Raw genomic sequence first — 21,843 nt, forward strand, 5'->3', positions numbered from 1 at the left:
TTAAAATAAATAGGTAGTAGGCTTTCAATAAATCAATCCCCATAGAAAGAAAAACATCCTATTTAGCAAAAATCAATACTTGAAATGTTTGTTTAAACACAGGCACTACTTGCTTCCTGCCTGCCTGTGACATTTCTGGTCACGTTCTCCTCATTGTTGGAAAAAAATCACATTTAAAACTAGCAAAGAATCTTAAAGAACAAGAGTTAAAAGAAAAGTTTATTTTCTCCCCTGCAGAGAGAGCACAATTTGAGCAATTGTTCAGCAGTCAGTTATCATCTCAGCTATAGCACAGAATTGAGCGTCTGACCAAAAAAGCTGTAGCTCTTTTACAGTGAGGTATAAAACAACAAAGTCTTATAGGTTAAAAAATGATGAAAGTCCTAATGGTATAGAAAATGCATATACAAGTTTGCAAAATAACACCCGTTAGCATGGGTTTCCACAAGGTTCTCCGGTTCCTGCCTCACAAAAACGTGAAAGTTGTGGATTTAACTGGCATAATTGCCCCAGGATGTGAATACCTGTGCAACATACCCTTTATATTCCCACCTTCCTGGGAGAGACTCTGGATCTACCTCAACACTGACAAGGATAAAGTGATTATTTTAGATAATGAATGAAAGAATGAAACAAATGAAACCTTTAAGACACAGAGTAGAATATCTGTAATAATAAATTAACTATATTAATGAAACTATTTCCTAGCTCTAAACAAATTGGCATGAATAATTGTTAGGGTGTTTATTTAAAAAACATATTTATGCTAACATATTTAATAATAATAATAATAATAATAATAATAATAATTAAATTCAATTTCAATTCAATTTATTTGTATAGCGCCTTTTACAATGGACATTGTCTCAAAGCAGCTTTACAAAAAAAGATAAACAGAGAAAGGAGAGGGGAAAAATATAATAAAATAAATAAATAACTAGAAATAAAAATAAATGATTAAATTAAATTAATAAACTATTTCATCCTTATTTTATTTTATCCCTAATAATAATAATAATAATAATAATAATAATAATAATAATACTTTTTAAAATGGCGTTATTTACTCCCAAGCAAAACAGTTTGCTTCTATCCAGATAAACCGAAGACCATTTAACGTTAGTTAGCGGCCCTGGTTGGAAAATGTGATTATATAGTAAAGCTTTTATTTCTTATTTTTGATAAAGTAAACAAATAAAATATGATTAAATGTACATCGAAGAAACTCCATGTATGTTTTGAGATTCGACTGCCCCCTCAGGCGTTCGCGCCAAAAAACAACAACAACAGAAAAAAAAGCTACACGCGCTCGACCAAGCGCCAATCAAACGCTAGAACGAGGCCCTTCGTCACGGCTGAGCGGCACGTGCGGATCAGCCGCAGCCAATCAAGAAACCCGAGGCGTAATCCGTCGTCAGGGGATCACCGGCACGCGCGCACCAATTGCAGCCAATCAAAATTCAAGACTGACATGGTGTCACCGGCTCGCTCACACCCGGCAGCCAATCAGATTCCAGAGCGAAACATGTCGTCACGGCTTGAACATAAACAGCAAAGCAACCTAGAAGGTCGGAGCCGCTGCAATTTAGTGGATTTATTCAACAGTTTTTTTTCCTTTCTTACCTCAGAAACTCGATCTCTGCTAAGTGATCTCTTTATTTAATAGGCTAATGCTCTCATTTGGTTTAACAATACTCCGCCAGTAAGTCGAAAATATATGATATATATATATATATATATATATTAAATCATTATCATTGATATTTTTTGTTTAACGCTTCTTGCTAAAACCGGATAAAATCAACAACATGATGTGAATTTGCATGCAGGCATTTAAGTGGCTAACACAGTGTCCAGTTTCTTCCCAATAGCTGCTTAGCATTTATTTAAAGGTCAGTTCAGGCAGCAGTGAGAGTTCAGTGACATTTAAAGCTTTAAGGTTGGTAGGGGATCGCTGAATGGAAAACAAAATGTTCTTTTCTCTCATTTGTGGTTTGGAAAATTATAATTAGTGACTAATCTGGCTTTAATCTTATTCTAAGCCTGTTCAAAGACAACACATTTGCATCTTTATTACTGGGGAAAATGCCCTCAGAGGGCTTTCAGTATATATCTATGTCTACATCTAGGTCTTTCAGCCATTTTGAGTATAAATTACTTTGGATAAAATTGGATAACAAAATAAATATTGTGTGGCATTTCGATGCACGTTTGCACCATTTCCTTTGTGGTATGGTGAAATGTTTAGGGTGGGAATATGATTAAAAAGAAAGCAATATGTCCCAACTCACAAAACTCCGTTTTGTTTCCAGACAGGAAAGAAATTCAAAGTTTGTCCTTTATGATAAAAACATAATTATCCTTTTATTTTTGTCGAAACCAGTGGTGAAACACAGTACAACAAGGACGGACTGCTTCAAGGTAACTCTAATGGCGACATCTTTCCCCGTTCACACTGGTGCTTTACATGTCATTTTACTTACTACTTTGTTTAGTTTTTTACATTTGCATTTAACAGACAATCCTTTTCCATTTTTTTTCTTGCACTATGGCAGCATTTTGTACTATATTTGCAATATATTTCTCTTTATATTTTTTTTTATTGATTTCCCTTCTTCAGGTCAGGGAATAGACTCTCCTCTGTCCGAAACTGGTGTGCAGCAAGCCGAAGCTGCCGGCGAGTACCTTCAAGATGTACACTTTACTAACGTTTTTGCCAGTGATATGAAACGTGCCAAGCAGGTGAGCTGTCATTGCAGGGCAGGTTCACAACAGGTAGGGGGTGCCTTTTAGCTAGTTATGAAGACATTGTTGCTGCCGGTCAAGACAGACCGGGCTGCTAAGATCTAGTGTAAAACTCGTGTGTTAATATGGTGAACCATTTCCGTTGTTAAATGTGGTGCAGGATGGCTGAGAATTCGTGCATAATGTTATCCCTACACAGTTCACCTGAATGGTAGGTGTACGTAATGAATTGTAAATTGAGTATAAACAACACTTTTACATTGAAACTTATACATTTTTATCAACCAAAATGTTTCTGGTTTGTACTGAAATTTGTTTTGTCCATGCCACCCCTTCCATTATCTGCTATCATTGTGCCCTTGACCAGGGAACATCACCAGAATTTATTCCAAGGATTGCTGCAACAAATAACCCTTTATCACTCTCCTTCAACTTTCCCCCTCAGATTTCCCAAGTCAGAAATCGTCTTTCTAAATAAAAATAGAGTGAATAAATATACAAATTTCTAGTTGATCCACATAAACCGCCCCATGTGTAGGTTTAGAGGCCATGTAAAAAGATTTGTTCTTTGTATCTTCTACATTCCAGACTGCTGAAATTATCGTGAGGAAAAATAAGACATGCAGCCATCTAGACACTGTGACAGTTCCAGCTCTTAAAGAGAGGGTAAGTGTGAAAGTGTTTTGCGTCTTGGGAACTTAGGGGGAAAAAAACTGTATTCATTTATTTATCACATGGGAGGTGAATGAACACTGGAGAGCTTGGTGTTATCTCTCTGTCTAACACACTTGATTGCTATAACCCAGGATGTGACCTGAGTAATCCATTTTAGGTCTTTAATGGGACAGTTTGGTTTTCCCAGAATATAGCACGTACAAATGTGTAAACAACCCACATTACATATAGAACAAACCTAAAATAACAACAATAACAGCAGCAACTAACAGCAAAAACAATAACAACAGCACTAGCGCCTATTACATCCATAACAATATTAATAAAAACAGTAATTACAATAGCACATACAACAGTAAGATAACAACAGGAACATAAAAGATAGTGTAATAGTTAATTAATGGTTTTTACAACCTTAATAACAGGAATGGCAACTGTAATAACAATATGAGTAATGACTACAGTAACAATATATGGTAAAAGTTCTGATCTGTAGTGTCTTTCAGAGCTTTGGTGTTGCTGAAGGAGGCCTGGTGGAGGACATGAAGAACATGGCTAAGGCAGCAGGTCAGCCAATCCCAGAGTACACACCTCCAGATGGAGAGACAATGGACCAGGTGTGTGTGTGTGTGTATGAGAATCTCTTGTTACATTAGACATATACTTTTCAAAGTATAAAAATGATACGTAATGTAGCTTTGGTTAAATAAATGAAATATCTTATCACAGTCCTTGTAGTGAAGGTTCTACTCACTAATCTCGGTTTATCAGTTTATATAAATAAGAACAGTCTTTGACATGAAATTTTGTTTATCGTGCCAGTACTAGCACTAAAATGTTTTCATAAATGCCATTACTTGAAATATGTCTTAAGAAAACACTATATTTTATGTGACCATATGTTAAATTAAAATATGCTGGACTGTTTCCAGGTCAGTTATTTGCTCTGGATGTGAGACCACAAAGATTTCAAATCTGATCGGTCAGAAGGTCATTTTCTGTAACGGACAATAGTCACAGGTTAGGTAACATTACAGTGTATTACTGTATAACTGCTCTTACACAGGTACTTTCTACAGCGGATCTAAATGGATTTAAAAAAAAACCAGTTGATTAGATATAGGTTATTACATTGTGTTTTTCTTATTAACATCAGGAGAGAGAAAAAGAGAGGCTGGTGTGGAAAACAACTGTTTAGAGCTGCTTTATCAGGTGATAAGTGATAACAGGAATCTGTCACTCAGACAATGCATAGCATTTAATTCCACTAATATGTGAGAAAACAAATCCAAACATTCCACAACATTAGATGGAAGTATAAACAGATGAAAAGTATGATGATCTTCATTCAGCAAAAAGAAATGATCGCTGTTGACAGATTGCTGTGGTTTAAGATAACAAAACAGTTCTGGACATGTTCCTTCAGGGTGTTAACTGTAACTTCACGGCGGCACACGGTTGAGGGTTACCAAACCTCAGGAGTAATAGGATCATTCTTTGATTTTATCGCCTTTCGTCATATTATAAACTCTTTCCTCCTCTTAGGTGAAGATCCGGATCGGCTCGTTCCTTAAATCTTTGTTCCAGCAGATGGCGGATGAGCATCATGTCAAAATATGTCAAGGTGATGAATTTCAGCCAGACGGGCCTCTTGCGGGTCGCCCGGAAGACGGAGTCCAGAATGTGTTTGCTCACGCTCTTGTGGTGAGCCATGGTGCCTACATGCGGGTGGCGATGCGCTATTTCATTGAGGACTTGGCTTGCACTCTGCCTCCTGGGGCAAACATGGCTCAGGTATTCTCAGCCTGCCCAAATACAGGAATGTGCCGATTCATTGTGACTTTGAAGTGTTGTAATGCGAAAATTCAACTGTCTGGCATAAAGTGTGTATTTGTCAATCGCCGCGACCACATCAAGATTGAAAACAACTAAAGTCACGTGTAATTGAGTTTGAAAATGCACAGTGCTTGAAGAAAACAGAACATTCTCATTGCCATTATTTGTATTCACTACAGTGTTAGAATTTCAAAAAAAAAGCAAAAAGTGTTTTCTGATAATAATCTCAATCATAGCTTATGAAGGAAATGTGATAATTATGGACAGAAAAGAGCTGTTTTCATGGGTGGAATACTACTTTGTGAATCACTTGTGAAATGCATCAACTGAAAAACAAATATATAAATGTATATTTTAATGCACACATTATAAACAAATATATTTCAAGCTTCATTGCAGCAATGCTAAATTTTGGTTCATTGTGAATAGAAGAAAAAGAAGGCCCGCATCCTGTGACAGTAAGTGCATGAAGGAAGTCATAAAGCCAGTGATGCACAGCTTTTGTTGTTTGCTGGTTAATGGAGCTTTAAATAAAACTAATTCCCTCCCTCCCTTTTTTCCAGAGAAGAGTCTATGCCAGCAAGCACTAATCCTACTCTGGATGGAAAAACCCCAACTTCTTGTACGCAATCTTATACCTGTACAAATTCCCACGCCAACACCTCTCTAGATTTATGACATTCTCAGACTTCTGGCTTGTCTGGCCTTTGGCTTTTTACACAAAGCTACCAATCACTTGTGTAACTCATTCTCAGTAAGTACATTAATTCTATAAATGTTCACAATTTTTACTGACCTAGATAATCAATATTTGGTGCAATAATGGCTACCATCACAACATTTGAGGATTGAAGTCACTATAAGTTATCGCAACTGTCCAGCCAATCTAGTAAAAATAAATTTGTGGTTTTCTATTCAACTTCACAACCTTTCATTTATAACATAAAGAGCCACAGTAAGGTGTTCATCCATTTCCGGCCACCGTAACAGCTGCAATGCACCTTGTCATCAATTCTCTGGAACTTGTTACCGGAGGGAAGAACAGCCTTCTTCCAAAGAATATTCCCTTATTTGGTTTTACCCTGATAGTGATAGAGAAAGTAACAATCCCGAAACCTTCTCATACAGTACACGTTCAATGGTTCTGAGATCTGAAGGCCAGAGCTTATGATTTACATAATGGTCATACCATTCAGTGAGCCCTCATGCCCTGTGAATGGGGTGGAGTTATCCTGAAACAGGATGGAAATGTTTCATCATGCGGATAATCCGGATGAGTGTGGAGTCAAATCGGACACTCCCAACTGAACAGAAATGTGTCACTGTAGAATAAACGTGGGGTGGAGTCATCAACGAACATGATGTGGGGAAATAATCCTCGGGGAGACCACATACACATCAGGATAGAAATGTTTCATCATGGAACTTTGTATTGATTTACACAATCAAAGGGTGGATCAGACTCAAATGCCAGTAAAATAAGTACATGCCCCCACAACATTATAGAACTAGTTTCTTTTCACCTGTTAGTACATATGAACGAGAATACCATTTGAGTATCTATGGGTGGAAAATGGACTAAAAAAATCAAACTATTCTGCAAATTATAGCATTCCGTCCCCTATAAAATGATATCTTAGGGAATTTCGGCTACATTTCTTTATATTCCACAGTAATACTGCAAATTCATCAGCAGCTAAGTGTTCACGATTTACACTATGAGTAGGCACAAATCCAAGACCAAGCTTTTTTTTTTTTCACGTCGATGTACCCCATGCTGAAAAATACACAGCGTTGTTTGTTGAGGTAGAATGCCAGCCAGTTCTGTGATCAGAAAGTCCTCATATTATCAGTTCTGTATGACTATTAGATAGCTGTCGGTATGTCTTGTTTAGTTTTTCCTGGCTACATCAACATGGGTGCTATTTAAGGTCACGTGACCCGGAGTTATCGGCATAAACGTGAAATTTGTGCTCACAGAAATATGAAAATGTGTTGTGAACATGGCATGTTGTGGGTACAGTATCAATACTATGCACAAAAATGAATAGAGGAGTTTTTTTATTAGGTTTCTATAAATACAAGCATTAAGTTAGTTTTTAGTGTACAAATAGAATGTGTCATTTAAAAAAAACAAATACATATATTAAATGCAGACATACTGTAAATCATACGACTTCGAACATAAAACGTATACATAAACACAAAATAAATAAGTACATAGAAGTGTCCAGCACCATTTGACTAATTTCTAATAATATGACGATATTAGTCATTACACAAAAACAATTTAAAAAATGAACTATAAATATCTCACAAGAGCTAGAAACAGAAATCCATAGGCAATCGAGTACAAACAATATCTATCATTCTCAGAAAAATCAATTTTCACTTTCAGTGATGTAACCCATGACCATTGCTCTTGAAGTGTCATAAACGAACTGCGCTCGAAATAACACGAAACTCAGACGCTGTTTAACTGTTAACTTATTAAATTAGGTGAAAGGACAGATGCTGACCTAGTCAGGAAAAGTAGACTTGTCACGTCACGGCACATCACAGAGGCAGCAGTGTACAGCTGATAAGAAATAAAAGACTGTTATTGGAAGATAATCAGTGACAGGGTGGTGTGATGCAGCCTGACACCATGCTACAACCCTGAAGTTGATTTTTGTCCTATGACAACATGTCTTATTGTTTTAACCCTTACACCACAGCAATGGACTAACGCTAACGCTTGTACATTTTATCCAGTAGTAGTTATATATAATTTGTTGAATGTCCATAAAACAAGCCTCTCTTTTGCTCTTATCATGAAAGAAACTACAAAACCTTCCATCCCAAAGCCTTTAAAACATAAATGTACAGCCTCATGTTAGAATTACTGACACTGGAGACTCCTTCCATAAATGCTAAATAAACTAGAGAATCATTAGACTTTTAAATAATAGATCAAGAGTCCGTCTGGCAAGTCCCTGTGTAAGTAGTTGTTATAGAAATGCTCATGAATTCGAACGAGTGCATTAAAATAAACCCATGATTTCTTTCACAGTTAGAACGTCTGTCAGAGCTGCTGTTAGAGAAGATTAATCGACACCTTCTGGCCAATCAGGAATGAGAATCTGAGATCATGGTGGGCTAAAATGGATGACATGCTGTACACTGTGTTACAACCCACAATGGATTCAATAACCGGTGAAATGCAGTCCCATGAAGGTAGGGAAAGATGGCGATACTCCACTCAGAATCGGATTTTTCTGTTTTCTCTGTGTTTCTCCAAAGTAGGAGTTTGTGCACTGTGTGACAGCAAGACCTGTAAAGGATCATCTACTGAAGTAATGGTCTCCTTCGATACGTTACCGCCATGCCCCGGGTCACTTTTCCAGTTTCTCATGTTGCTTAAATGAGGATACTCAGATCCTAAAGGGTCGGACGGGTCGGTGTGCCAACTGCGTCTCTTTCTGTGGTACGTTCGTTTTTTGTGTCGCTTTGAGAAGACAAAGTCGGACAGCTTCGGTAAATTACGGGCGTGTACGTTGACGGGGTGATGTTTGACCAACAGCACGTCACCCCTGCAGGACTGAAGCATGTCATAATGTTTATGTCTTTTGACACGGCGAAACCGGCAATCCTCATTGCTGTTGAACACCTGAGGATAGACATGCACACACTCGTCACTTCAACTGTGACTGTTAGAGCTGTATGTGATGAGCTAGAGAGCAGCTCAAACTCTTAAAGAGGCTAATTAATCATTATAATTATGATGATGATCATCATCATCTTTACTTATATAGGACTTTTCGATTGGAGTTTAAAGACTAACAATAAATCAATAATATATAAACTATAATATATAATATACAAGGATCTAATCATTTGTAAAATGCAAAGCATTAAAAAAAATGCAAAAAAAAGGAATATGTATAAGTCAGCTGAGAATTTGTAAAAATGTAATTATAAACTTAACATCTTCAAATAAAACTTAAAATATCAGTCTAATCGGAAATGATTTCATTAATTATCACAACGTACAGCATGATTTGATTGGACACTAGCATTGTATCAAGTCATTTATCCACCAAATGCAGCCCCAACAGGCTGTGAGACATTTAAAAAAAATCCTTAAATCACAACTTAAAAATCTAATATTTTTAGCGTTTAATCCGTGTGGCTAAAAACGATGAGTAAAAAATGTACGAAAACGTGGTGTTTAAAAACCTTTGGCTAGCATTGTAAGAGATTTTATTTATTCATGCAAATTTATAAAGAAGTGATTTGTGCAGCTTTACATTACTTACCGAGGTATATAACTTTCCTTTGGGGTCCAAGCATAAGAAAGCATACTTTTTCATGTTTAAGACTGAGAAACAGCTTTTATTCTGGTCCTTCCTGGAGTTAAAGTTGCCTATGTGATTTCAGAGAAACATGAACAATCAGAACACGTCACAACCAGACTAATGAAATCTAACGAAACTGTTAACGTACCTTCCGAACCTGACCGAACAGGTTTCTGAGCTCTTCTGTTGCCCTTCTTCCTGATAAAGTACGTTTTTGCTTCAAGCCATCTGTGAGTTTCAGGGTCCACGGTATCGGCACCAGAGGGTAAGGAGGATGTCTGCTGCAGATGGTAACATGTGGCTGTAGTGTGGAGTGTGAGTACAGCCCAGCAGAAGAGAAGGACCGAGAGCATGGTCAGTCCGGGTGAGAGATTGCATATGGAATCCGTGTGTGTCTGTATTTATTTGGGTAAAAAAAAAAAAGTCCAAAGTTCTTATTTGCATACTGAAGTGGCCTGTAATTGGCCATCTCCTGTTTGGAGGCTGCAACTAGAGCTGACGTAACTCTGCTCAACCTGATGCAATGTTATCATATTATGTCATGTGAAAATGTGGGGGACTCACTGGTGAGGTTAGTAGCTAATACTCCTAACAGTTAGACCAGACTTCGTTCCTCTGGAGCACAGGAAGTACTAAGAGAAGTTGCTAACATTTAAATACATTTATTATTTTACAACTTTAACACTGCTTTAATTTGGTAAGTCTATCCAAGTGTGTCACATGTCTAAATTTCTGATGGAATGGAAATGAAAGAACGGCTCTCTTAATGGTAAAAAAAATGGGGGGTTTTAAAGGTTTAAATAAGAGCTCATAAAATGTTTTCTGATTTCTGACAGAAAAACTTTAAAAATTAAATCTTCCCTCACATGAATCGATAAAGTGCTTACACACTTTTTCCCCCTCAGGAATAAAAAGCATTGTAACCATAACAACCTTCTTACCTAGATGATAAATGTGTTTTATTATTAGTCCATTTTCCATCTTCAGTAAATGCTTTATCGTTTAGAAAACATATAGAAATAGAAATAGCCTTTATTTGTCACATATGCATTACAGCACAGTGAAATTCTTTCTTCGCATATCCAGAGTCTGTTCCGTGAATATATCCTGACCCATGCACAGACTCTCCCACACACTCATTCACACCTAGGGGGCAAGTCATCATTCTACCTACCTGCATGTTTTTGGGATTTTTTATTTATTTAAAATAAGGAAGGAGGAAACTGGAGCAGCCAGAGGAACGAACAGATAAGGAAAGACTGTGTGAAACTCCAGACAGACAATAACCCAGCTCGACTGGTCCCACTATCTCTCAGGTAGGTATACATCAAGACTCTGGCACCGAGTTGGTAAAAGGAACTTCTTGAGTCACTGACTGTCTGTAAACGACAGGTGAAGACCTACCTCTTCCTGAAACCCTTAAATTAGTGCTTATTTTTTTTAGTGCGTGTATAAACATGTATTTAAAATAATGTGCTGTATTTCCTCCCATATTTTTTACTCATGGTATCCTAAGTCTGTGACCAGTGTTAATGTATTCACTGATAGAGACTTCGAAGCACTTTTGATAAGATGCCAGAACCTTAAATGTAAAAATGTAAACGCAAGACAGACTGGAATGAATGTTAAAACTAGAATGAATCTCCTGGTTATGTCATTTTATTTTCTGACCATACAGTACAGTTATATAAGGGAAATTCTTTTTTTATAATCCCACTGTCACCCAGAATATGGACGGGTTCCACTCAGGATTAATTCCTCAAGGAGTTTTCTCTCACCACCGGTGCCTTGGCTTGCTCAATAGGGATGAATTAAAATTTATAATTTAAATCATGAATGGATATATTCCTTTAAAGCTGCTTATCGAAATTGAGCTATACAAATAAAATTGAATGGAGTCGAACCCGAGCTCAGGAACTGTAAGGACGGCATTGCTACCTGCTGCGTCACCGTACTGGCGAATGATGAATAAATGATTCTTTATATAAAGTACTATTATAAAAATGGCATTATTCTGTATTTTGATGGAAGCACTTCACTTCTAGGCACCTGGTAGCAATCATATCCCTCCGCAAATAGTCCGCGTGGTCCTCATGAATATGTACACATTGTCCAGCAGATGGCGGCCCAGCGTTACCGTCCCTCAGCTGTTTAGTCTTGTCGCCGCCGAGGATCGTGTATCGAAAATCGAGAAGGATTGAAGAAAGCACAGGACACCTTTAAAAAAACAAACTTTTTATTATCATCTCAGTAATACAGTTGACTGCTGTGCACAGCACATACGTACAAAAATAAAAGTAAAACATATTTCTTATATTAGAACTCCTTTTTTTTTTCTTTTTTTTTTTACTCGCTCCAGAAACTAAATGATTGGCGAAAAAAGTCTGTCCTCTTACAATCGTTTCAACAAATCAGAACTAAGGCAGGAGGTGAGGTATATGTTAAAAAAGAGGAGGGGAATTTAGAGGAAGCACAGTCCCCTCAGTGCAGGAATACAAAAAGCAGGAGAAAATGCTACAAGAGGCTTCACACACACATGCACAACCCTTCACTCGCTAGCTCTCACACCGCTTAGCTCACTGCAGCGAGTACAGAACAAGAAATCCGGTAAAACTTGCAAGAGACAAAACCCATTAGCTCCATAGTTCAGTGGTTCTTTTGTTGCTTTTTTTTCCTCAACATTTTTGTTTTTTTTTTGGTCGATTTCTTCACAGAGTCCATGCTAGATGCTTTTCGCGGCTCTTAAAGGTGCGGTCTGTAATGTATAAATGTGTTTATAAACCTGTTATAAGCCTAGTTTCTAAGATGTCTTAGAAATACACGAAGTTACCATGCATTTGTTTATATTTTAGAGGTTAACCCTGCCCCCTGCTGGACACCCCCAGGTACGTATCATTATAACATAGGATTTAGGGTCAGGTTAAACAGGGCATTTTTTATTTTTTATTTTTTTTAAAACTACGTCTGTAATTCACCTCAGTGTCAGCAGAGGGCTCTAAACATTACACAGTGCTCCTTTAACACAACGTCCTTGCTCTTATCCTTCATCTTAAAATGAACCACATCGATGTAAGTGCAGTAACTGTGATTATTATTATTTTTTTTAAATCAAAATTTATCATATTGCATGCCTACACTTGGGTACAAAGAATTTATTTTAAAAAAAGCATACTTTTATTTCCAGCTTAGACCCATCATGACCAGCACTTTATAAAAGGCAAGAAAGTGACTAGAGCTGATATTTTATATATATTTTTTTATAATGATATATATATTAAGCAATATATGATGCTTGATATATGTATTAAGATATAAGATATATATATATTAATGATATATATATATATATATATATATATATATATATATATATATATATATATATATATATATCTTATATGTATATATTTAAGCATATTTAGATGTAAACTATGTGGCCACTGAAACTAAACCCCATTATAAACAGATTTCTTTCTGATATTCCGGTACACAGGGCTAAGGAATATGATCATATCATGAGAATTCTGATATTATAACAATGACTAAAACTTAACACAGTAACTGACACATTGTTGATGTTGTTGTTGTTGTTGTTGTAGTTTTGCTGCCACTTTGTCACCAAACCTAAATATCATGATATACTGCAACTCCATCTCAAAATACACTGGAAATTATTTTTAAATGTTATGAGCTGATATTTTCGAACATCGCCCACCCCTAAAGCTACGCCATTCCTACACCCTAGTGCCAGAGAGGGCAAAATGAGACAAAGCCATCTGGTTCCTTATGCCATGTAAGACGATCTGTTCTCAGCAGAGCTGCAGTAGAGGAACCCAGCAATCTCAAACACACTGCAGATGCCACGCGAGATCAGAAACCCCGTTCTGGCTCGTGCAGACCTTTTCTCATGTAAAGGATATCGCAGCAAATCATCTTACATGCTGCTTTCACGAGTCACAATCAGATCATTTCGACCCTGTTCCATAGCTGTTTGTCTTCTCCTCTCCAACTTTAGCCTTCATTTTATTTATGCAGTGTTTTTCAGAGGACATGGCAGGCTACTATTTTAAGTCGGATTGCGTAACGTGTGTGTGCGTGTGTGTATGTGTGACCGCTTTGGGGTGGGAGGGGGGATATGAGTTCTAAAAATATATTCCAAGTTTAACTACTCTAATACCCTCAACACACTTCAACTCGGAAGCCATTAGAATGATTGGATTCAGTGATGCATGAATTGTGCTGACCAAATTCTTTAAGCTGAGTCAGCTCTCTGCTTCGGTCTTTGTGTAAGTGCCTAGTGTTGAAACAGATAAGCAGATAGGAAATAAAACATCTTAAAGTGACATCCCAACCGGTTTTACAGTTTCGGAATGGGTTTCGGGTCAAGCTTGGCATTCCGCCAGATGCAAAAAATAGTTTTTTTTGGAAGAAAACCTGCCTCGGGGGTGGACAAATCACTAGCAGATAACGTATATATATCCACAATGTCAGCTTTTCATTCACAGTCGGCTGCCTCAGTAGCTATTAGAATGGTTTTCTTTCTACACGCCGTGAGAAAAATAAACCTAACACTTTCCAAGAGGCTCATATTCATAAATCATTATAATTGGGATTATGTTGGTCATAAATCCTTTTCCCAGCTTCATAAAGCTGTAATATTGTGCTGTAAGTAATTCCTAACTCGATGCTCTACAGCAAGTGTCACTCTTCAGGATAATATGATAATACCATGTGCTCTACTGAACAACCTTCATAACTCATAATGACCTGGGCATAATTATACAGCACATGCAATATCGATGAACAATTCTATAAACATTAGAAACATTTACAGTATCATCATCAAGCAAAGTGTGTTCCTCAAATTATTCTTCATTATAAACAGGTTGTAAGATGCAGCTTCTTTCTAAATGTTAGAAACTAACAATTAACCAACTACCTATTAGTTATAAGCACTGTTCTAATCATTTATAATCATATGCTCCCTTTTAACTTCAGTAAGAGAAAACGATGAAAAGAACTTCGATGTTTTCTGAATCCTGCTACCTCCTGCATTACATAAGCGATTTTACAGACAGTCAGGGCCCCAGGTGGGAAAATAAAAGTGGCCCTCCTGGCATTTTTCTTTTTTATTGCCATATTGTTACCCCAGAAGCCTTCATAAATAATCAAACCAATGAGCCAGCTAGAGAATATCTGTGTGGAAGTGTTAGTGTTATATTATGCATGCTAAATATAGTGCTAGATCATATAGCTACCCAATAGACACATTACGCAGGCTATGACAGTAATCTTTGGTAAAGTCTTGGGTTTTATACTCCACATATTCTTTGAATAATCAAAGCCAACAAACCGATTTGAGCAACATGTCAAATTCAGCCAAATAAAAATCTCAGTAACTAGACCACCGTCTCCTAGCTTAATTATTTTCTCGTTAGATGATCTCCACCACTTTTCACAGTTCTGCTTCCTCTTTTCATTTTCTTTTGTTTTGTTACTAGCTCCCAATCGCTCATCATTTCGAAAAGCGCAGCAAATAAGGGTTGGAGAATGTCAGCTGTCATGGGGACTCCCTGAAAACACAAGGCCCCAAGCAATTGCCTGCTTTAACTGTCCTGCAGCTACGCTTCTGGGTAGATAGAATTTTTTTTATTTTTTTACGTGGTTTTACAGAAGCTAGACAGATATTCCAGTGACCAAAGTGCAGTACAGCACATTCACAGTATAAAACTGCTATATATCTCTAAAACTAGTAGACTAACGTGCACTTATTTCACAAAAAACAAGGACGTTAGACATTTTTACGGTAATGACAGAACATTAAACGTAATAGCTTGACTGTTAGCCAGACGTTTTGGCTTTTTGTTGAAGGCGCAAGCAATATTGTTTGTCACCAGAGTTATATAGAATCATTCCAATTCATGCTCATTTTCCAGACTCTGGATTAATGCATACAATTAGCTCTTTTCACACACAAATTACGTTACTCACTACTTTTTAGCCTAGCTTTGACTATGCTAGCTTATGGATGTATGATTTGTCCACCCCTGAGCTCAGTCCTGCTGTCTAAATGTAAAGCAAATTCAAACTTGACAACACGGAGCCAAAATAATAAATTAATCAATGGCAGATTTTGTAGCCTGAGATTTTCACATACTTCTTAAATGAGCAAAGTATCTTTAAAAAAAAAAAAAAAAACGCTGCTACATTAGATACTAATTCCAGCTCCTAAAATCCCAAGATCAACCCATTTTTTATTGATTCTTCATAAACGGACGACAAGTTTAGTTCTGAGGTTGTTGACCATGCTACATTTCAGCCTCCAGTGTCTTTAAGTGTCCTTGCCATGAAGGATTAAAGGATCTTCGTAGGCTTGAGTCTCCAATACAAACGCATGCAAGCTGCTCTTATTTCTGGCAAGTCCCAGATTCTCTGATATCTAGCTGATCTAAGTAAGGAAACGGCATGAAATGAAGCTACTCACAGCCCTCTAGGAATCGGGCTGAAGCCCCCAGAGTGGCTCATCTCTGTTACAGCAGGATGCAAACATGCAAAATTAGGAAAAAAAACCCAAAAACCACAGTTTAGAAAGCTAAGGCACCACCGTGCAAGAAAGGCAGCGATCTCGTAAGCCGTCTTCTCTCTTGCAAAATGGTGGAACAGAATGAAATCAACGATTAAACATTTCTCTCTCGCCCCAACGTGTGACACGCTCACACCTTTCCAAGCCGGACGTAGCTCTTTGAGGTAATAAAACGTATCTGTTTCACTTCTGAAAGCTGGAGATGTTAGTCATACCAATGACAGGGTAAGGTTTACACACCAGTTATGGCAAGCACCCATAAAAAGTGAGAGGGGGCAAAAAAAAGCTCCTCGTCCCTCATATAATCTTAATAGAAATGACAAGCAGCAAAGAATGGCATGTACACAAAGATCGGACACACAGCTACCCATATATACATATATTTCATTAACGAGAATAAATACTATAATTACGTGTTTTATATCTGTTGATTGCAGTTCATTTTTCGTGCCTCGTACGTATGGATAAGTTACCTGCGAGAATGTCCAACATGTGCAAAAAGAGTGAGTTATTGCCAGTCTCGCTCATAATCGAGGGAGGAAGTGCGTGACAGTCATAGCCGGCGTGGCCTTGTAGCCTCTCTTCAGGCGGCCATGTTTGCTCAGGGCGATGTAGAAGCCCTTATAAATGGAAGACTCATAGGCGTTGTAGTTGTTGGGAAGCAATGTCTCTTTGAACTTGCACTCGTCCCGGAAGACTCTCTGAAATAAAATTAGGAAGGAGGTGGTCAGTGGGGCAAAGCCCAGTGTCATATAACTAAAGACTTCCTGCAGAATGAACAGCCTTGAACCATGGGTCCAGGAACACCATAGCAAGAAGGTCCATGATTTTTTATTTTCGAAAGGAAATCAACTCACTGTTTGATTTGTTTCAGTTATTAATGTAAATGCAATTTTGGATCGATGTGTTGATTTATAAATGAGAACGACTGAAATGAATCGAGGCACCAATCACAAATCAATTATTCTCCATTATAACTGATTATACACTGATCAGGCATAACATTATGACCACCTGCCTAATATTGTGTTGGTCCCCTTTTTTCTGACAAAACAGCCCTGACCTGTCAGAACCAGCATTAATTTCTTCAGCAATTTGAGCAACAGTAACTCGTCTGTTGGATTGGACCTTGGCATCAATGAGCCTTAGCTGTCCATGACCCTGTTGCCGGTTCACCACTGTTCCTTCCTTGGACCACTTTTGATAGATACTGACCACTGCAGACCGGGAACACCCCACAAGAGCTGCAGTTTTGGAGATGCTCTGATCCAGTGGTCTAGCCATCACAGTTTGGCCCTTCGTCAAACTCACTCAAATCCTTACACTTGTCCATGTTTCCTGCTTCTAACATCAACTTTGAGGACAAAATGTTCACTTGCTGCCTAATATATCCCACCCACTAACAGGGGCCATGATGAGGAGATAATCAGCGTTATTCACTTCACCTGGCACTGCTCACAATGTTATGCCTGATCGGTGTAAATTCAGAGTAAAAGTGGTGTGTAAAAATAATGTATTAAAGTTCAAGGTAAATAGGCTAGGTAAGTGATTTGCCCTGACTCTGCCTTAGACTCGAACAGAGGCTACTAAATGGAACTGACCAGTATTGTAGCAGATCCAGTTGTGTCATCAAATATCAAATGATTACCTTACGAATCAAAATGTAGCATAGCAGATTCAGTAATATCATCAAAAAAAAATTATTGCCTTAGGAATCAAAATTCTATCATGTTCAAGACCGAGATTTTACATCTCAGTAAACAAAAGCAAAATAAGATGCATCACCTCAGTAACAAGAAAATGTACAGTTTTTGTACAGTTTTTCCCTGAAAATTAATTTATTCAAATATATATTGCGTGAATAAAGCAATACATAACAATAAAACACCGCAGCTTATCTAATTATGTCATAACCATAAAATATTACTAACATATCTAATCTTATTAAGCTTCTTCATATTGATTAATGTGCATCATTAAAGCCTGACCACAAGCGCGCGCACACACACACAAACACACACACACACGGTGTAATGATGAACTGCAGGACATTTGTTCACGAGCAACCATGGAATTATGGGTAAGGAATAATGTGCATACCTACCGTTGCGTACAACCTTCCCCGGCGGTTCATTGCGACAAACAGCTCACTTTTCAGCCCATACAGACTCACCACTCCTCTGTCCACCGCGGAGATCTCTATTAGACCTGATTAAGCACAACATGGACAGTTACGCATGATGACACGCACAGAGCCTGAGCGGCTAAAATGATTTATTCAGCCTATAGGGCATGCTTCCTACTACATGCTGCTCGTATTATGCGAAAGGCTATTGTTCTGCATTGTCCATGCTGCTTTATTATTCACCTCATTGTGTTATACGAAAAGAGAGAGGGAAGGAAAAAAAATACTGCAGATGTGGATGTGCACGACTGGTTCGAGTCGTTTTCTGAGCCGCAAATGGACGCAGTGTAAAATTAGTTGGCGTCTAATTTCGTCCGAGCATCCGTGTCACGCTGGAGGCTTTGGAAACATCCAGCGATGATTGACATTATGGTTTCTTTTTTTAAAATAGATTATCTATTGCCTTTGGACACATTTATGGTATGTGCACGCAAGTCGGGATCATGCAAAAAATGAATAGTTGGGATGTAGATGCATCTTGGCAATGATTTGCATCCCCGGTAGCGTGGATGCAAATCATGCTCAGATATATGGGATTAACATGCATTCGAATAATACTAATTATTATTATTATTATTATTATTATTATTTATCTCACATTTTGGGTCGCAATACGTTTCTGAATGCAAATCCTTCTACAGAAGGGGACGCAGATGCATCTTCGAAATTTTGTTTTATTGTATTTATTTATTTATTTATTCATTGCACCCCGCTTCTGTCTGTATGCGCTCGGTTTGCGTTAGGCGGCATTTCGGGATGCAACTCACTGTACTGGTTCTCGTCATGTACACCGCTTATCCTTCCGTCTGGCAGCACCTGCAGGTGAAACCCGATGCCCACGTTGCAGTACAGCCTCCGCACTCTCTTGACACCCATCAAATAGTCGTTGTCCCCCGAGATCCCGAGCACGGAGCGCGCGAACAGCTTCTCCCACCTTGCCTCGAGCGTCGTGGCGTGGGTCCTGCGCGAGGACGCGACCCCGAGCAGAAAGCCCAGCAGAACGATCGCCGTCCGCGCCGTCGCCGTGCTCGTGTGGCGCGCGCTGCTCTCGCGCCGGGGCATGCCGTCGAGGCGCTGCTTCTGCGCAACGGCAACGGCCGTCCGGTTTACCGTCGGCGCACGTGGTCAGCGTGAACGGCCCTAAAAATACCGCTCGCCTCGTTTCGCTTCCGTCGCGCGCATGGCGGCAGGGGCTTATTTTTGGAAGGCGGGTCGGGGTCGGGGGCTTCGGGCGCGGCGGAGATCAATCTGCTCGTGCTGCTGCTGTTGCTGCTGCTGCCGGTGATGATGATGATGACCATGTTTTGCTTCTCCGTCGTGCCTCTGTCGACGGAAAACGCCGGTGTGGGGGGAGAGCAGACCAACGGGCTACGTCCTAAACGGCACACAGCTATATTAAACCCTCAGGTTCAAAAGAGATAGGCTAAAGGGGTCTACAGGTGGGCTGTATTCACATGGAAACACACCTTACTGAGCTTATAGGCTTCTACACTCTCTGAAAAAGGCTACTAAACTCCACTAAACCATGACTTCTCGCTGGGCTGCAACCCACAGAAATACCTTTGAGGGTACCTAGTGTGTATGATTAAACCTAGAAAGTGCATGTAGAGTCCCCTTAAAGCGTTACACGTCGGCTTAAATAAGAAAACTGCATCATTTTAAAGATACATATTAAAGATGCAAAAGATATACCCTTGAAGGTGTCACCCCAGCAACAAGGACAGGTACAGTTCAGTCATGTTATGTTCTGAGAGTGTAGTATAAGTGAAAATATCCAGGCCCATTACACCCTGTGAAATATCGCATATAGTTAAATATATTTAAAAGTATTTCAGACAGCTAGCTGCAGCCCCACAGACCAACCCCCATGAAGGGCAAAGCCTCAGGTTGGGCAAACAAAGCCCCAGGTTGGATGGAAGTATAGAGTATAGTTGAGTGAGGTCTACAGGTGAATAGTATTGCATTGGGCACGCCTCATAGCCTCATACATATAGAAAAAGGGTACGAAACATTACCTTTCCGCTTTGCCCTAAAACTAACCCAGTTCTGAGCTTAGATAGCTATCATGCTGGAGAGGAAGAAACATACAATTTATATAGAATTTTGAATAAAAATTATATGACATAGCTCTTGATGTTTCTTAACCATATAATTACAGCGTAATTTTAAATAGTACAAGCTCTTTCTGTAACCATGTGATGCCACTAACAAGCCACAACTTGACAGGTGAAGATTTTCCATGTAGCTGAATGACACTGGGTTGCGATTTCAGCGACATTTTGTATGACATGGTAAAGCGAAGCCTCCTCAAATCAGTCCTATGACATGTACAGTCCAACGTTTCTTCAGTTCTCATTAGTTCCCACATACTGATGTACAGGCAGGGAAGAAAGGCTTAACCGTGGTTCCATCTTATATTCTCATATGTGACTTCTAATTAGGAGGAATAATTAAGCTCAGCAGGAACAACTGTAGTTTAAGAAGTTAAAGCCATGAAGTACTTTTGCTAGTAAACTGGGGAATCTGGGGAATTGTGAGTATGAACTGCATAAAGAGGTAGCTTTATATGTTTGGTTAGGTCCTTTATATGACATTATGCCCTTTAATGTTTCAGTGAAAGAGGAAATGAGACAACACTGTCCAGAGAATATGAACCTTTTACTCAGATACAGTGAGAAATTACTAAGAAAAGACTCAATGTAGAATGAAAATGAAACTAATTACATGTAGCATCAACCGCACAATAAATATTCATGGACTTCCTGTAATTCGGGAACACTAAATTCACTAAATTCACTACTTGAAACGGTTCTGATGATTTACATGTACAGTATTTGGCAGGTGCCCTTATCCAGAGCGACTTACATTTACTTCATGTGTAAAACTGAGGGTTAGGGGGCCTTGCTTAAGGGCCCAGCAGTGGCAGCTTAGCGGTCCTGGGATTCAAACTGAAACTCAAAACCTTCAGAGTAGTAGCCCAATACCCCAACCAATGGGCTACAAGAGCAGAAGCACACCAGATAGATAGATAGATAGATAGATAGATAGATAGATAGATAGATAGATAGATAGATAGATAGATAGACCTTGTAACCACCTTAAAATTAAATATATAAAAACAATTATTCTGATTAAAATAAACATTTCTTGTTAGAGTCCTGATTGTTTTTTTATTAATACTTTATTTCTTTAAATCCTTGAAACTCCCAGAAATTGTTGGTGGTCTATACACTGATCAGGCATAGCATTGTGAACAGTGAGATGTGAAGTGAATAAGACTGATGATCTCCTCATCACGGCACCTGTTAGTGGGTGGGATATATTAGGCAGTAAGTCAACATTTTGTCCTCAAAGTTGATGTTAGAAGCAGGAAAAATGGACAAGCGTAAGGATTTGAGCTTTGAGTTTGACAAAGGGCCAAACTGTGATGGCTAGACCACTGGATCAGAGCATCTCCAAAACTGCAGCTCTTGTGGGGTGTT

The 21,843-nt window shown here is 38.6% G+C and overlaps 3 protein-coding genes across 7 annotated transcripts in view; 1 reads left to right on the plus strand and 2 right to left on the minus strand.

Moving 5' to 3' along the window:
* ccnd2a (cyclin D2, a) overlaps positions 1-8,103 on the plus strand; it is a 29,400-nt gene extending 21,297 nt beyond the window's left edge. Inside the window, exons 1-7 of one of the 3 annotated variants that reach the window (XR_009205300.1) lie at positions 1,219-1,702; positions 2,384-2,421; positions 2,621-2,742; positions 3,334-3,411; positions 3,927-4,037; positions 4,966-5,714; positions 5,820-8,103. Coding sequence is in view for 2 of the 3 variants with exons in the window: in XM_058396798.1 (XP_058252781.1) it covers positions 1,671-1,702; positions 2,384-2,421; positions 2,621-2,742; positions 3,334-3,411; positions 3,927-4,037; positions 4,966-5,352 (768 nt within the window). In the remaining variant the exon portion in view is untranslated. Of the gene's footprint in view, positions 1-1,218; positions 1,703-2,383; positions 2,422-2,620; positions 2,743-3,333; positions 3,412-3,926; positions 4,038-4,965 lie in introns of those variants that run through there. The other 2 variants (XM_058396798.1, XM_058396797.1) reach the window with 2 other exon arrangements.
* LOC131357643 (uncharacterized) lies at positions 7,467-9,998 on the minus strand. Its single transcript, XM_058396800.1, has 3 exons — positions 9,742-9,998; positions 9,555-9,661; positions 7,467-8,905 (listed from the first exon to the last, which is right to left on the minus strand). Exons 1-3 carry the CDS (start codon positions 9,944-9,946, stop codon positions 8,498-8,500), a joined length of 720 nt encoding a protein of 239 aa, XP_058252783.1. The 5' UTR covers positions 9,947-9,998; the 3' UTR covers positions 7,467-8,497.
* Positions 9,999-10,379: 381 nt separating this feature from the next.
* Positions 10,380-20,264, minus strand: fgf6a (fibroblast growth factor 6a). 3 transcript variants are annotated; one of them, XR_009205301.1, is made up of 4 exons: positions 19,129-20,243; positions 18,281-18,384; positions 16,650-16,877; positions 10,380-11,810 (listed from the first exon to the last, which is right to left on the minus strand). XR_009205301.1 is itself a non-coding variant. In XM_058396803.1 (3 exons), the coding sequence occupies exons 1-3, from the start codon at positions 19,421-19,423 to the stop codon at positions 16,813-16,815; spliced, it is 468 nt and encodes a 155-aa protein (XP_058252786.1). In that variant the 5' UTR covers positions 19,424-20,264; the 3' UTR covers positions 13,010-16,812. The 3 variants fall into 3 exon arrangements, 2 of the variants coding, with proteins under 2 accessions (XP_058252786.1, XP_058252785.1); XM_058396803.1 differs by lacking the exon at positions 10,380-11,810 and having other exon boundaries at positions 13,010-16,877; positions 18,277-18,384; positions 19,129-20,264; XM_058396802.1 differs by lacking the exon at positions 10,380-11,810 and having other exon boundaries at positions 13,010-16,877; positions 19,129-20,240.
* Between the last annotated feature and the right edge of the window lie 1,579 nt (positions 20,265-21,843).

Source organism: Hemibagrus wyckioides, linkage group LG08 (genome assembly GCF_019097595.1).
Source record: "Hemibagrus wyckioides isolate EC202008001 linkage group LG08, SWU_Hwy_1.0, whole genome shotgun sequence".
NCBI lineage: Eukaryota > Metazoa > Chordata > Actinopteri > Siluriformes > Bagridae > Hemibagrus > Hemibagrus wyckioides.